General features: G+C 38.2%; 1 protein-coding gene across 1 annotated transcript in view; it reads left to right on the forward strand.

Moving 5' to 3' along the window:
- Positions 1-908: 908 nt before the first annotated feature.
- LOC110379639 (neuropathy target esterase sws) overlaps positions 909-16,962 on the forward strand; it is a 35,166-nt gene continuing 19,112 nt past the window's right edge. Inside the window, exons 1-15 of the mRNA XM_064034895.1 lie at positions 909-1,169; positions 8,077-8,158; positions 8,413-8,624; positions 8,971-9,157; positions 9,587-9,732; positions 10,874-11,002; positions 11,260-11,340; positions 11,466-11,594; positions 12,675-12,767; positions 13,196-13,288; positions 13,563-13,694; positions 14,444-14,540; positions 14,904-15,112; positions 15,322-15,634; positions 16,037-16,195. Coding sequence (XP_063890965.1) covers positions 1,068-1,169; positions 8,077-8,158; positions 8,413-8,624; positions 8,971-9,157; positions 9,587-9,732; positions 10,874-11,002; positions 11,260-11,340; positions 11,466-11,594; positions 12,675-12,767; positions 13,196-13,288; positions 13,563-13,694; positions 14,444-14,540; positions 14,904-15,112; positions 15,322-15,634; positions 16,037-16,195 — 2,164 coding nt within the window. The 5' untranslated portion in view covers positions 909-1,067. The remainder of the gene's footprint in view (positions 1,170-8,076; positions 8,159-8,412; positions 8,625-8,970; positions 9,158-9,586; positions 9,733-10,873; positions 11,003-11,259; positions 11,341-11,465; positions 11,595-12,674; positions 12,768-13,195; positions 13,289-13,562; positions 13,695-14,443; positions 14,541-14,903; positions 15,113-15,321; positions 15,635-16,036; positions 16,196-16,962) is intronic.

The raw sequence follows: 16,962 nt of genomic DNA on the forward strand, positions 1-16,962 counted from the left end.
AATGAAGACATATTATTATTGTTCTACGGTATCTCCTATAATACTGTACTGTATATACTTATAATGGGAAAGTCCACATTAAAATAGTATATTTAAAACTTACTGCGAGTTGTAGTGCAATAACGAACACAACATCTGAACGGAGATCCCATATCGTCAAATCCAAATCGTAAAGAGAAAACTCGGAGTCCAAAGTAGTGCGCACAGGTGTAAAATTAAAGCGGAGATTTCGGTGTCCTTTGGAAAGCAAACGTTGTCGGAAAAGCCACAAATATACGGAAAAACAGGAGAACGCACCACACAACACAATCAACAACTTTTAAAGGGTACCGGCCGGACGCCATGACATATATGCGTTCCATTACACACAAAAATTTACAAAACCACTTGGAAAAAACCAAAGCGATTTTCTACCTTAATAAATATCAAGTAACAACAAGTAAGTGTAGATCACATGTGTAGACATATTTTGTTTATGATTTAGATGCTTTGAAGTTTGCATTCCTCTTTTTTTTCTGAAGAAAAAGCTTATTTCAAAGTTAGAGACGTAAGTATTTTGCGTATAAAGAACTGACAAACAGTCGATAGCAACACCACATTATAATGTTGCTAACGAAAAAAAATATACAAAATTGAACAAAGCGCCACCTCTCGTTAATTTTCAAAACTAAATATCTTAACCAGCCTCCGTACATAGTTTTTCTATACGAACTGTTACGACCGTGGCTAGCAACGTCGTGAATGGAATGAAGAAAATGAATGAAGTTTCGGTTTGGCGTTTACGGGCGAAATGTCTATTGATCGAATGATACTTGCTTGAAAGAATGAACGATAGAATGATCATAAACAGTCATAAACATAGAGTGAAAGGGATAGAAATACTCATACTCATTCCCTAGTCTATAGTCGATGGTGCTGCTTTTCAAACTTCCTCTGATTGTCTATGTACTCCACCCCGCGTTCCCCTCTCCACTTTTTGTTATTTATTTGTCAAACAGCTGATTGTTTCATAGAATCGCGATGAATTTCTAGAATTGACTTGAATAAATACGATATAATTAACGAAGATGGACGTGGTAGGTCTTTTGAACAATATTAACGACAATTCGAACATGTTTGCGGTGAAAACATGGACGTCCGAGTGGTCTAACAATTTTCAAGACAACCAAGTAAGTATTGATTTTTCGGTATTTCAGTTTATCGAATTCCTTTATTTATGTGGAAAGTATGTAATACAATAAAATATGTTGCGTACTGTGTGACAATAATATCATACCGGAAGTATTTTGTTAGGTTACAAGGGTATAGAATTGTAATAATAGAAATCGGTATCCTTGAAGCCAATGTTATCGTGTGCGATGTAACAATAGATTTGGAAATGGTCCGGTTATCAATTAAGTAAAAGATAATAGACGTATAAATCATTTGTAATTTCCTTAAGCTGTACTTCCATGCCTGGAAAACCACAGTTAATTGAGTATTTCATTCATTTTCACATATTCACAGACATAATTTATTTGAGTCTGTCAGACTATAGCTCATGTGAAACTTAACTATTAGTATTGGATTGCTAACTAGCTAAAAATTTACAGTTCTGATTAAGATACTTTATTCCATATCAAAAATTCCAGGATGCAGTCGAGTCAGAACGGTCAAATGGTTCACAATAACATAAAAAAGAAAATACATATACCTACTTATACCTAATAATGGACAATAAATTATGTATTTTGATTATTCTTGGTAATATTTCTATTGTGTGTCCTCTTAAAACTTCATAAATTAAATTTTGCTGATAAGCTAAAGATTATCAAAGGTGACCCGTGGCCTTAACTGGATATTTTAAAACTTATTTTTTTATTAATAATACACAGTTGGCTGTTAAAAGTCGTGGTGGCCTAGTGGGTAATGGACCAACCTCTCAAGTATGAGGGCGCGGGTTCGATCCCAGGCCAGGCAAGTACCAATGCAACTTTTCTAAGTTTGTATGTACTTTCTAAGTATATCTTAGACACCATTGACTGTGTTTCGGATGGCACGTTAAACTGTAGGTCCCGGCTGTCATTGAACATCCTTGGCAGTCGTTACGGGTAGTCAGAAGCCAGTAAGTCTGACACCAGTCTAACCAAGGGGTATCGGGTTGCCCGGGTAACTGGGTTGAGGAGGTCAGATAGGCAGTCGCTTCTTGTAAAGCACTGGTACTCAGCTGAATCCGGTTAGACTGGAAGCCGACCCCAACATGATTGGGAAAAAGGCTCGGAGGATGATGAGGATGATGACACAGTTGGCTGTTACTAAAAAAATCATGAACAGTCAGTACAGTATTTTCATATTTAGAAAAAAAATATTGTTGCTAGGAATATTAAAAAATGTATGTTAAATAAGTTCAGTTTTATAACAAAAAATGTAATCTGATAGATTTGACGTAAAAACGTGAGAGTGCATGCTTTAAAAACAGAAGATACTAATTCTTGTCTGTCATGTTTCTTTTGTATTATTGGCACTAAAAACTTGTCAATGCCCGCTAATTTAATTTCATGACATTTTGCACTTTATAGTGGACTCGCTGATAACAATAGTAGTACATGACTTATCTCAGTAGGTAACAGAATAGTGTGTGACTAGTCACTCAGATTATTTTTTTCTATTTGATATAAAGTTATCTTACAGAAACCAATAGCTTCAGTATCGTAGAACTATGATAACAAGCAAAAATATACATGAAACATCCATTACTAGACAAACTCCTAAAAAGAACAAAAAAATAAATAAAAATGGACCTATATTTTAATTGAAGGAAATCCAAAAATGTAAATATTTGAATGAACAAGTAAATAAGCAACAGTTTACTGTAAATAAATACAAGTTTTTTTAAAGGTAGGTTTCAATACCAATTTAGGTCGAAAATGAAGGCAAGATTAACAGTCTGATTAATGATAAGATTGTTCAAAATGAATGACCATTTATTATGATTATATTTTCCTTTGTAAAGGATTTTGCGAGTTCACTGTCCACTTGTGAGAATTTGACCCCTCAGACTACAGGACAATGCACTTTAATTTGGTGCTGTATTAGTCATATACATTGTGATATCGAAACCATAAAATATTCAATAAGTATTGGAATACCTCACATAAAAAGAAGCATGCAAAAAATACGAGTAAAAATATAACTTTCTTATTTGCACAGTGGGTTCGTAAGTCCATAAAGTAAAAAAAAAAATAGTAAAAAAAGCAAAATATAGTTTTCTTATTTTTTTTAAGTGTTAAGGTTCCAGGGGAGGTCTTTAATCTTGGATGTGTGTGGCCTTACATCAATCTTACTAAATGATAAGACATACATAACTTTGCGATATTTATAAAAGCAAGGCCTATGTGCTACGCAATTTATTATAATTTACAACTGAACATATACGATAAATAATATACAATGTGGTGTAAATATTTTGTGTTTGATTCAATTTGCGTAAAAACAAATGACGACAGCTTGGAAAGCAGATTGAAAGTACTTTACGAGGTTGTAAAAGCAAATGTTGATGTTATGTGATATTTTCATTTTACTGGACATATTGTTTAGTGTTTTGACCGCACCGTGTACTAGGATAAAAAGTCATCTATAGCCTTCCTCAATAAGTGAGCTACAAATCGGACCAGTATTTCTTAAAATAAACGAGTTCAAGCAAACTATTAAACAAATGCTTCGTCTATCTATGTAATACATACAGTATAGATAGATGTAAATAAGCCGAATATAGATAAAAAATCCCCTTTCAAAGCAGTCACTCTGGTTTGTTTCTAGTGATTAGGACCTACAGAAGAAATCTAGTAACAGCAGCAAAAAAGTACCTACCTAATCTTTTAAATCTAGGTGAAACATTTTGTAACAAAAAAGTCTAGACAAGACAACAGGTGTGAAAAACTCTTTGACAAAAAATAAAACGCTCACAATTTTTTTTAAAAACTGCACCATGGAATTTTTCTATTAGATCCTTAGTGTTAAAAAGGTTTTTTTTTAAATAAAATAAACTTCCTCATTTCCTTAATCGGATCGGATAAAGGCGTGATAAAATAAAAAAGCCTACATATTTAGCGAATTTTGGTATTATTTTACACGAAGGCAAGGCCGTTACTGTCGTCAATTAGATAAACTTATTTACTTACTCAAGTCTAAACGATTGACCTTGAGCGGTATGAATAAAAATATCTAATGAATCGGTGACGTAATGATAGTTAAGATTTCTTGTCCCCTTTTGACACACCTCTGGAAAAACATGTGCGCCCGCGCATTGCCGTATGCGGAAGAAATGTCGTTGTTGACAATAAAAACGACAACCAATGACTAAGCCGTGGAGTATTTATTTACATAGTTTAGAAGTCGTTTATTTATCTATTGTTGCGTATTATGTATGAAATGGTCATGAAGTTATGTATGTTATTTATCTGCAAGAATAAGAGAAGATTTAGCCCTTTGATTAAGTCAGGTATATTATTTATGTAATATAAAGTTCATTTAAATAGAAAAAATGTTTATGGAAGCTCAATATGGTAAAAAAGAATTTTGTTAGATTTTAAAAACTACTAGTCCACTGGGCTAGATACCTAATGGTTTTCCCCAAAAAACTGGACCGTGACAATGAAAATACCTAATTGAACTGTTTTACCTACTTTATAAAATGTTTTACTAATTTCAAGTAAAATGAACACTCTTTGAACTTGTGAATCATTTGTGTTGTGTTGACTTTGACCCATTATTATCTCTTACTGCAACTTTGAAACTGTCGCTTTGTTATGTTACTTAATTAAATATTATACTTACATTTAATTAAAGTGGTAAACAAGAAAAGAAGTGTTTTGCTACATGAAGTTAATACATATAATATATTGATTTTCAAGTATTTTTTTCCACTAACGTTATGGTATAAATAATTATAATTATTACACAGCTGCGAGTTTGAAAATGACCAAAATATTTAAACAGTGGCTTCTGCGGTCAACATAGATACCAAATAAACATTGCGGTTACACTGTAGTGCAAAGATAATGACCGGACGCCTATTTAGAATTTAACGTCACTACTCTATCAGCTGTTCGAAACGAAACATAAACGGTTAATAAAGACGCGTGTCGCAACGCGGCTAGTCGCGTTCAGTTGCGACAGAAAATGAAAAGTCGTACGCAAGGACTAAACTTGTTTACAAACTCGCGACTAGTGGATCCGATCTGTTTAGTCGGTGATAGACGTACAATGAAAAAATAATTTTTGAAAAAATTATGAAAAATTTATAAAAAAAGTGTGCAAAAAATAAAAAATATGAAAATTTTATAAAAAAAGTGTGCAAAAATTAAAAATTATAAAAAACGTTTTTGTTAAGTGCGTCAATAATATAAATTGTATGTAATGAAATGAAGTGAATGATGGTGTTCTTTGTGGCTTGCGTGTGCGTCATATTAACCGCTCAGCTGGGAGACAAACAGTATCGCGTGAGTAATTTGAAGCCTTTGTTATCATACAATTTACCAGCAAATTGGACATTTATTGCGAAGTAACATGATGGTGTTCGTGTGTCAAAACATACATTAAAGAATTCTCTAGATAATATCATAAAGATCTGCCAGAATATTTGCGTTAGTTTAAGTATCTTGACTTTATCAACTACCAATCAATTTAATACCGAACCTTAAAAATAAAAGGACCAAATAGACTTGAAAAATATAAGTACAACGTGTATTTATGTAAGACCCATGATTCCTAACTGCAATTTTGGAGTAGCATTAGCAAGAAATCATTCCATCTGTCTTCTTCTTCTTCTTCTTAGCGTTTATCCCGTCCTGTGACGGGGTCCGCTTTCCGTATCTTCTTCTTCCACTTCGCTCTATCCTGGACATCTTCCTCTTTGAGTTCGCAGATTTCCATGTCTTTCTTTACGACACTCAACCACCGCAGTTTTGGCCTGTCATTCGATCTGTATTAATAAGAAATCGGAATAAACCTTCTTATGGGGTTTTCCCTTAAATTATTACAGTCAAACACAATGGTGTCTGTTTGAAAAAAGATTAGGATCTATGCAAATTATTACGAAGATCTTATCTATGGTTCAAGTTAATATTTAAACCATGTTTCAAACTTGCCTGTAGTTACGGCATTAGTAGCCATATAGGGAAAAAAAACTAGTTATTTTTATTACAATATTATTTCGAAGTTAAAACTCGATAAATATTATTTTTATTAAGAAGTTTTGGGTCCTTTTTCCTACTGTCTTTAAACTAAAATGTAGCACAAAAAAGCATAGATCTCTCTCGATTATCTAGTGTTTACTTTTGTAGACTTTCTAGATACTACTTTCGTTACTAAACTCACAGTTTGTAACGAAACCTCTGACCATTTGATACTCGAATATATTGTTTTTTTTTGAGAAATTTTCAAAAGCGAAAAGGGTCGATCAGATCAAACCCATCATGTTCACTCTGAAGCCCTTTGTGTGCCAGGACCGCACTAATTCTTTCGAACAATCCCGCAGCCCGGAATATTGCTCTCTATTTTTGACCAAAACGTGACCATACATTTTTCATCAATACGTTGATTTTTCCGCTATATTCTTGTTACTTCAATGTCAACGACTATTCGAAGATTGCAAAAATAGTCACAAAATTCTCAAGGCCTGGGGGCTTGACACATTTTATCGCGCTCTTTGATAAATGTATGTAAAGAAGTTGTTTAGAAGGCCGTACTTTAGTAGATTATCATACATATTCAGAAGGCAGAAATTACAGTATCATGCTTAGAAGTTTTATTGGACTGGTACGAAAAAAAACTTGTCCACAACATAACAAACAATACAATTATCTCGCTAACAGAGCCTATATAAATACTCTAAAGATACTGTGGTCTTTGCGCTTGAAAGATGGCCTCTTTTTCTGCTCACCAACCGATGACAAAACTCGGTAAAGCTGGCTCAATAGGAAATCTCTCTGTGTATGACAATAGGATACTAACAGAACTAAGGCTGCTGTAAATAAAAATGTAGAAAAAAAGCAAATAAAAACAAATACTACTTATCTTATAGACCAAACACAATATCGTCTCCCTTTGAGCTTGAGAAACATATTAGCATCGTTAGTAGGCTGCCCACTTAAGGATACCATGAATGAAAGAATTGATCCGTATTGTGTAACGAGATTACAAGAGTTCCGTAATCTACGCTACTACTCGTATTAGATTATAGATAGGAATGCAGGAAGTGGTATGCACTTGTCTTGTTGGAGCAGGCATCCTGGGTCTTTATGAGATTTGTGTAGGACTATTTTTAGTTTCGTATGGGTATGATGGGAGATCCGCAGTACTTCTTAAGCTTATGTACTCCTTGATCGATCCCTCGAGGGTTGTTCAAATGCCAAAATAGTTATAAGGTCTTCGTACTTGGTATTTCAGCCGATATTAATACTACTGAAGATCCAAGTGCATTATCATGATGATGATGCTCTTGGTTTGGGTGCGATTTAGTGTACTTACCTAGGATAAACACATTCTTAATGCTTGAGACAATTTTTATGATGCTTTTGACAAACTATGAGTATTCCTCTATGGTTACATCACACAATTAAACGCCAACCCACGAATTTTTCACACGTCTGATCCAAGGAGACTAACTTGATGTTTGCCAAATTAACAAACAGTAGGTATGAAGGTTTCTGCTATTTACCTTATAAATGTGTCGATATGGTATTTTAGTAACATTTTAATATTTTAAAGATACACGTGGTACGTGTGACCTTTACAGAAGCGCACGCGCAGTTCCTTATTACCTTGAAATGAAAGCCGTTGATTATAAATATTTATAGGTATCAGTGCATTATTCAGTATTCAGATGTTAAGTAGATGCGAGCATGCCCTATTTGTATTGTCTTTTCTACTAATTGAATGAATTATGTTTTGAAAACTATCGCGGTCAACATTTTCACAATGAACGTGACATTGATTTGAAGAATGTATGCGGTAAAAATTGTTATCATAGCCTTGTTTTGTGGTCCTAATTTGGCCTTTATTATTAGTAGTTTTAGATTCTATTTTTGTTCGCAGTTGCTGTGGTCTATTTGCGGTTGTCTTCTCGTATCCTTAGTGGTCGTATTTTTCTACTATTATAGACGATGGAGGTCGAAAGGTAATTTAATTATACATACTTACTAACAAACCACTATTATCACACAACTCAAGCCTACCTCAACATCACAAAGATGACATCTTTGCAGCAGCAGAATATTTTTTCTCTGTCAATATTTTTTTTATGAAATCCCAAAAACAATAGTTGCCATCTTAGATCTTCTTTCCTTGAAGGCTACCTCAATAAACATAATTATCAGATTTTTTAAAGTCAGCCTATTATCTCACCTCGGGCTATCATTGAAACTCTTCCAGAAATGGCAGGAGCGACTGGCGGAGCCGGGGCCACAGGGGACGCAGTAAAGAGGTTCCGCAAACGAGACAAGATGCTATTCTACGGTCGAAGGATGTTGAGGAAGGTCAAGTCCATCTCCAACTCGGGCCAGGGGCGCAAGAGACGCGCTGTCATGAGGTTCGCTAGGAAACTCCTGCAGCTGAAGAAGGAAACTGCTCCGGAACAATTGAAGGTGAGGAATGTTGTTCTGCATATTAGAAATGAGATAAGTAGCCAGTTTTTGTTAACTGCGATTGGTCCGTGAGACGGCTCAATGGATAGCTATTTGGAATGGAAATAAGGATTCGTTTATACACCCCCATTATCATGGAAAGTTGAAATTATTATTAAATTGGCTATTTATCTAAACTTTTATGGAAATATTCGAAGAACGCCCTTCTTAAATGAACCATTCATCCTTGCCTAAATTCAAAACTGCCTTAGTAGTATTCAGTTTCAATTAAATGAAGCAAACAGGAGATTTTATATTACCCTTAAAATGACATAAATATTAACCTTTATCCCCAAATAATTTTCAGGTACTGGAGCCCCCAGCAGAGTACTTAGAAGAAGACTTAACCAGTGACGACAGGGTCCCCCCAGATGCACTCTACATGCTACACAGCATCAGGGTGTTCGGACACTTCGAGAAGCCGGTATTCCTCATGCTCTGTAAGCATACGGAGATCCTCAACCTGCCCGCTGGTGCTTTCTTGTTTAAAGTTGGTAAGTTGAGCTATAAGCTTTATTCTTTTAAATAGGTAGGTATATTGAGCTCTGTGAAGGAAAGATTCTATTTTAAAGTCAATTAATGAGTACTTAATAGGTTGTCAGTATAACTAGGAACCACTTTGGGATGTGGAATCTTGGGACACCTTAGACAGGGGCTAAATAAAGTTTTTTTTGACAGTCCGAAAGTGACTGCAGTGCAGTTTTTCGTAAATCTTTTTTTTTGTGGAAAAGTGAACTTCGGGGGCTGGTTTTCTCCAGCAGTGGCTGACTTTCGTCTGAAACGACGACGTTGGCGACTACGATGAGCATTTGGGAAGCAAACCTTACAATGTAATTTATCCTGAACGTTGAGAGTGACCACTAAACCAGATCTTTTCACGATTTATGGAGTTAAACTTTCCTCAAATCTACCTCTACTTTCAGGTGACACAGATGAGAACGTATACGTTGTCCAAAACGGGCGAGTGAACGTCTACATAACGAACCAGGACGGCAGCAGTTTGTCCCTGAAGGTGGTCCGCGCCGGCGAGAGCGTCACCTCGCTGCTCAGCTTCACTGACGTGCTCACTGTGAGTCCAGCTCCTTATCCGCCTAGCCGCTTTATATGAACTAGAGTTACCATGGTACATGAGGAACCAGGTAACAGTCTGTCTCTGAAGGTGGTCCGCGCCGGCGAGAGCGTCACCTCGCTGCTCAGCTTCACTGATGTGCTCACTGTGAGTCCAGCTCCTTATCCGCCTAGCCGCTTTATATGAACTAGAGTTACCATGGTACATGAGGAACCAGGTAACAGTCGTCTCTGAAGGTGGTCCGCGCCGGCGAGAGTGTCACCTCGCTGCTCAGCTTCACTGACGTGCTCACTGTGAGTCCAGCTCCTTATCCGCCTAGCCGCTTTATATGAACTAGAGTTACCATGGTACATGAGGAACCAGGTAACAGTCTGTCTCTGAAGGTGGTCCGCGCCGGCGAGAGCGTCACCTCGCTGCTCAGCTTCACTGATGTGCTCACTGTGAGTCCAGCTCCTTATCCGCCTAGCCGCTTTGTAGGATGAACTAGTGTTACCATGGTACATGAGGAACCAGGTAACAGTCTGTCTCTGAAGGTGGTCCGCGCCGGCGAGAGCGTCACCTCGCTGCTCAGCTTCACTGATGTGCTCACTGTGAGTCCAGCTCCTTATCCGCCTAGCCGCTTTGTAGGATGAACTAGTGTTACCATGGTACATGAGGAACCAGGTAACAGTCTGTCTCTGAAGGTGGTCCGCGCCGGCGAGAGCGTCACCTCGCTGCTCAGCTTCACTGATGTGCTCACTGTGAGTAGCCGCTTTATAGGATGAACTTCTAGTGTTAAAAATGCTCCATCTGGCAATAGGATAGGAAATAGCACAGGTGCTGGATTTTTCAGTTAGTTTTAGTGGTTAAAAAATAGATAGGTATCGCTTGGTAAGAATGATTATGGTTCCTCTACAGTTCAACAAAATTGTTCGCACTCAAAAAAGTGTACTCGTTGTGACGATCGATAGCGCGTGTTCGCATACAAAGATTGCAGTTTCACGGACATTTACGTCCGTCACAGTAATGCACAGCAGTGGATATTTGCCTTAAGAAATTACAAATTCCAAAAAATGCTGTGATGTTTAATAATAATTGTAACCTTTAAGGTTTCAATAGAAGCTAGATATGATCCAATTAAAATTATCTCTTTATTTTCCAGGGCCACTCTCAACCGTACAAGACTGTGAACGCGAAGGCTCTAGAAGACTCCCAAGTGATCAAGCTGCCGATGAGGGCTTTCCAAGAAGTCTTCAAAGAGTACCCTGATATATTCGTCAGGGTTATACAGGTACTTACAGACTCGTACAGGTACCTGTAGGGTTATAAAGGTACCTATAGGGTATATCCGCTAGCGGTTTTACTCGCGGCCCGTGGAAACTAAGTCGTGCATCTGGATAAAAAGTAGGACAGAAATATTTCTTAAAATCTGACCAATAGTTCCTGAGATATACGTACATATATGTGATAAAAAATCACAATGAACTTCAGCTTAATAATGTATGTGTTTGAAATTATTTTTATTTGTGATATACATTTTGTTTCTAGATCATTATGGTGCGTCTTCAAAGGGTGACATTCACTGCTTTACATCAGTACCTTGGATTGAGTGCCGAGTTGGTTAACCCTGTAAGTCTTTTTTTCCATCACAAGGAAACATTTTGAAAAAAAAAAATCAGACTTTAATCTGTTCCCATCTTTTTTGATACTTATGCAATTTTACAGTTACTTAATGTGTTTTTTTAATCTTCCAGGGTCGCGAGAAACGTCGTCCAAATACAGTGGCGTCCTCTCCCGGCAAGACCGCCAAGATGACTAACGTCGAAAGCGGAGCGAACATGCATTCCCCCCACCACAGCGAACGAGCTATGTCTGAGCACTTGGTAAGCAAAACTACCCTATTATAATTAATTGTAGAATTTGAGCATGAGTTTACTGCTGGAAATATGATTGTGATGATCTTGTTTTACCGATATCCTTTTAAAACGTTTCCAAACTGACTGTCAGCCGCCGAATGTGAGCGAATGTTACGCAGGTTATTGTATTTTCATACATATTCACTTCCATTCACATCTGACCGACGATACGCTATGCTTAATTATGCATAGACGCCGACATTCGGCGGCTGACAGTCAGTTTGGGTACATGATGTCTTAGAGTAAAGCTACCGGTGCGGAGAAACCGAGAAGTATTAACCAACCAAGTATTGATATTATAAGGTTGTTTCAGATTTTTTGCAATGCTGATATTGGTTTATATTTCTCCGTCCCTCCACATCGCTGCGCTCCGCAGGTAGCTTTACTCTACGACATTTTGTAGTTTGTGCAGAAACCTTGTATAGTTATCGGCACGAATCTTGAGCTCTGACCTACATCTGCGCAGAAGTGATTTATTAGCAAAGTACCAATCCCGAGTGACGGCTATGACGCGATGCACTGCGGGCCAATCACCGCTTTAGCCCGCCCCCGCGCTCACTTCATACCACAAAAGGGACCCAATAAATTACTTCTGCGCAGATGTAGGTCAGAGCTCAACATTCGTGCCGATAACTATAAATAGAACGTTTTTTTTTGTACATGCGATGACGTAGTGTTGTTCAGTCTGACAACTGGTAGTTCAAAATGACTTTCATCATTTCAATAACAATCAGTTTTTGTTGGTTTTCTTTTGTACAGTGTGCACATCAATACAGATGATCAGTATTGAGAACATCATCCCTTTTGGCTTCATTTATTAATACATGAAACTGACTTCAATTAACATACCTAAAACCTGCGAATTTTGACAAATACCATCCCAAATACCGCTTCTAAATCGGTAACATACATATGCATGCAGGTCGTCAGAAAATCTTATTTTTTTGAGGTCGGTTAGAAGTTAGAACCTCCATATTTCATGTTAATAATAATTTCTAATTGTGTGCAAACCCTTTGTGTTCCCCTACTAATGGCTTGATGAATTAGGAGAGCAACCACGCGTCGTCTTCGCCCATACACATACAGGGGCGGCGACAGAAGCCCGACATGGTACCTGATATCGCCTCCAATACGCCGCAGGTGAGAACAATTATATGTAAACATTAGTTATGTACAGTTCTCGAGTCAAATAATGGCGGTTAATTCCGAGCTCAAGTACGCTATCTCATTTAACTATCAAATTCTGTATGCAAGCAACTCGAGCAATGTTGAGTTACGAATAGTTATATCATAAAGGTCTTGGAATAAGGGATTTCTCCCTATATAAACAATAACTGACTTTAGTTGGCAACCGCTTTCCTGTCCATCCACTGTGTAATTGATTATTTCCAGCTCACCGTTGATATCCGTTCTATTCGTTACACACAAAATCTGCAGCCATCGGTTAAAACACCATATGGCCAATGATTTCCACTTTTTATTCCAATTATTAATTTAATAGTTAACTAGGAGCTCCAATATTTGACTAGTAATTTCAGAACAGATATCTAAATAATATAATTTTGTAGCAGCAACCCGACGTGCAGCCGACGCCGTCGCTACAGAGGGCGCGGGAGGGAAACTCCTTCAAGAAGCATAACACTGATAACCTTGATGAACAGGTACTTACTACATATCTCTAAATTGCTATTAAAATCTAATTTTGTAGGGGTAAAATATCTTTTCATAATTTATTTTCACCAAGTTTTATTTAAAATTACCTGACCTAGCAAAATTCGTAACGCCTCGTATTATTAAACATTCCCTATATGTCCACAAATATTATAAAACTAAAATAAGCCATTCTTGAGTTTTAGTCAGACAAAACATCAGCAATTAACTTTCATGAATATAAGTGAGAAAAGATTATAATACTATTTGTTCTTTATTCAACAGGCGTTAATTCAAATAGCTACAGAAGCATTTGTCAAGGAATTGGGTCTGGATTCGGATACAGTTTTGCGTGGCAACGTGCAAGTCAGAGACCTACCCGCGGGGACTTATATCATGAAGGAAGAGAGTCACAAGGTAAGCATGCAAACCCACACACACACAACCGTAAATACACTTGCGCAAACACTTGCACTTTGCGCAAAATTATGCGCAACTTTTGCGCTAACATGCGCAAAAATGTATACATTTGCGCAAAACTGCAATATTGTTATTGCGCTTACACAAACACAAATGCAATTATAAATCAACTATATTCTGTAGGCTGTATATTTAGTTTGTATTAAATTGCTTTTATAATTCCCTTTCATAAGCTGTATTATAGTGTTCCCGGGGAGCCGGAGATCACACAGGTAATTTTTGTGTGAGACTCAGTGTGACATAGTGACAGTTGCGCATACCATCGCTGTCATTTTACCATCCATTTCTTGAGATGTCGACTATGGACAAAAGCATTAGTATTAATTCTTTAGTATAGGTTTTAGACGTCATTGGATTGTGTTAGGAAAATATGAGTTTTAATTAGAAAAACATCAGTTCTAGAACTTTTCAAGGCCTTACATACACATTTTATGTGGCAAAATATCTACGTTTGTGTTAAATTATATTATTGTGGCAACTAGTGAACATATAAGCGTTACAAAATTCATATTACGAGGAGCATAAACTTTTTTATCATAGATAACTTCCATTAGCACTTTTGTTTTTATTTTTGTTAATATCTCTATGTACTTTTTCTTGTTTGCCTTATTTTCTTCTATATAATAGCTTTCTAGTTCTACTCATTATTTATTATGTATAAGTATAATTTATATAATTTTGTTTAGGATGTGGCACTGGTGTACTTGCTGTCTGGCGCTCTGTTGGTATCCCAGAGAGTGGCGGAAGGAGAAGGGGAAGTTCATATGTTCACTGCTTATCCAGGTATGTAATAAAGGGTAATGGTCAGATCTTGGTGGGAGAGTACCAGTTAAGGTAGCTTTATTTAGAAATTAGTCTACGATTTTATGCAGCTTTTGATAATATTTTCCTAAAATATAGTCATGTTCATAAGGTCGTCAATGTAATCGCATCAGAACCCAAAACTTGCGCCGACACCAAAATGTCGATAGCACACTTCAAATTTCTCGTAAGTCGCTTAGGCAAGGGTCATTCTTGAACTTATTTATTCGAATTTTATGAGGCCTGGTCATCCTGAAGCTGTATTTCCATCTACTATAAAATGAATGTTACCTTTGGATTCCGCTTATTAGTTCATGTTATAAAAATCATCTTTAAATTCTCCAGGTGAAGTGGAAGGCGGTCTCGCCGTACTAACAGGCGAACCCAGCTTCTTCTCCATTCGCGCAAAACACTTCTCCCGCATCGGGTTACTATCCAAGACCACAGTATACAGCATCATGAGGGAACGGCCTTCAGTGGTCTTGCATATCGCCAACACTGTGGTCAGGAGGCTGTCGCCTTTTGTAAGACAAGTCGACTTCGCGTTGGACTGGGTGAGTTATATAACTTTATAAGATACTAGACGTTTTCCCGCGGTTTCACCCGCGTCTCGTGGTAACTACTGGCCGTACCGGGATAAAATATAGCTTATGAAGTGGTAAAATTTATCTCTAGAACGCTCCTTATGACACTCCCTAAATTAAGACGAATTGACAACCTTCCATGCAAGTCTTAAAATCACCAAAACTTTATTTTCCTACAGGTATTCCTCGAATCAGGCCGCGCCGTCTACCGCCAAGACGAGGAGTCCGGATCCACATTCATAGTCTTGTCCGGTCGACTCCGATCCGTGATCACCCATCCCAATGGAAAAAAGGAACTTGTCGGTGAATACGGCAAGGGCGATCTGGTCGGTATTGTGGAAATGGTCACACAAACTAGAAGAAGTACCACAGTAATGGCGGTCAGAGATTCGGAGCTGGCGAAACTTCCAGAAGGATTGTTCAATGCGATCAAACTGAGGTTTCCTGTTGTGGTGACGAGGCTGATTAACTTGTTGGGGCATAGGATTTTGGGTAAGTTTTTTTTGTACCTATTATGTTATGGTTGCTATGTGTTATTATTATTTTATAAAGTGACTGTTCGTCAAACTGATCAAGTGGTCTGGTAATTTTTTTCTGAAATAATGTGCGTTTTTACACTTTTGTATTTCGCGCTCAGTTTAGCCTTACGTTTCACGTTTAAAATATGCGTGTTAGAAAATGGTCACGTATGTCTTTACGAGGTCATCACACAAGCGGTTTGCGAGTGACTGCAGGCCGGAGCGAGTGCGTGTTCGTTGCACAGCCGCCGCCTTTATACGCGCTCCGACTCGTCAGCGACCTGTTTTTTGACATGCCACGCATGACAATGATCATAAGAGCTTCTCGTTCGTCAAATTGAGTAAATCTTAAAAAAAAAAATGTTCTGATCTTCAGGATCCTGGCAGAAACCAACAGCAGGTCTTGGAGGCGCGGCTGCTATAGAGCCTCGTCCGTCGCAGCACAACTTCTCCACCGTGGCGGTGGTGCCCGTCAGCGATGACGTGCCGCTCACCGCCTTCACCTACGAGCTGTACCACTCGCTGTCTGCTATCGGTGAGTTAGGTCCCCAGGCTGCTGCACCAACAGCCGGGTAGAGCATAGAGCCTCGTCCATCTCAGCACAACTTCTCCACCGTGGCGGTGGTGCCCGTCAGCGACGACGTGCCGCTCACCGCCTTCACCTACGAGCTGTACCACTCGCTGTCTGCTATCGGTGAGTTAGTTCCCCAGGCTGCTGCACCAACAGCCGGGTAGAGCATAGAGCCTCGTCCATCTCAGCACAACTTCTCCACCGTGGCGGTGGTGCCCGTCAGCGACGACGTGCCGCTCACCGCCTTCACCTACGAGCTGTACCACTCGCTGTCCGCTATCGGTGAGTTAGTTCCCCAGAAGTACACCTGTTCCTTAGGAGTCGGTACCAATTGCAGGACGAGGAGGCTAGGAAAAATGTTCCATAATGTTACATAGTTCGATGAAAACTGCAACGGTATCTAAGTAATTTGTGACGTCACACTTCTTTCTTCGTTTTATGTACTCGACAGCATTTCACATAGTCCCTTTTTTCCCCCTATGTACTCCGGTATGTTCTCCCTTATGTGCTGTTCCAATGTACTTTCTTATTTACTCCATCATACATCTATATATATTCCCCTTATGTACTACCCTATGTATTCTCCATATACTCGCTTATGAACTTCTCTATGTTGTCCCCTATGTAGTCCAAGACTGACCACTTTTTTCAACGCATGGCCTATGCGCCGTTCGTCCAAGAAAACTTGCCGTGATCAAGAGTACCCATAAAATCGTTAGACATAACATTAA

Source organism: Helicoverpa armigera, chromosome 5, assembly GCF_030705265.1.
Source record: "Helicoverpa armigera isolate CAAS_96S chromosome 5, ASM3070526v1, whole genome shotgun sequence".
NCBI classification, from domain to species: Eukaryota; Metazoa; Arthropoda; class Insecta; order Lepidoptera; family Noctuidae; genus Helicoverpa; species Helicoverpa armigera.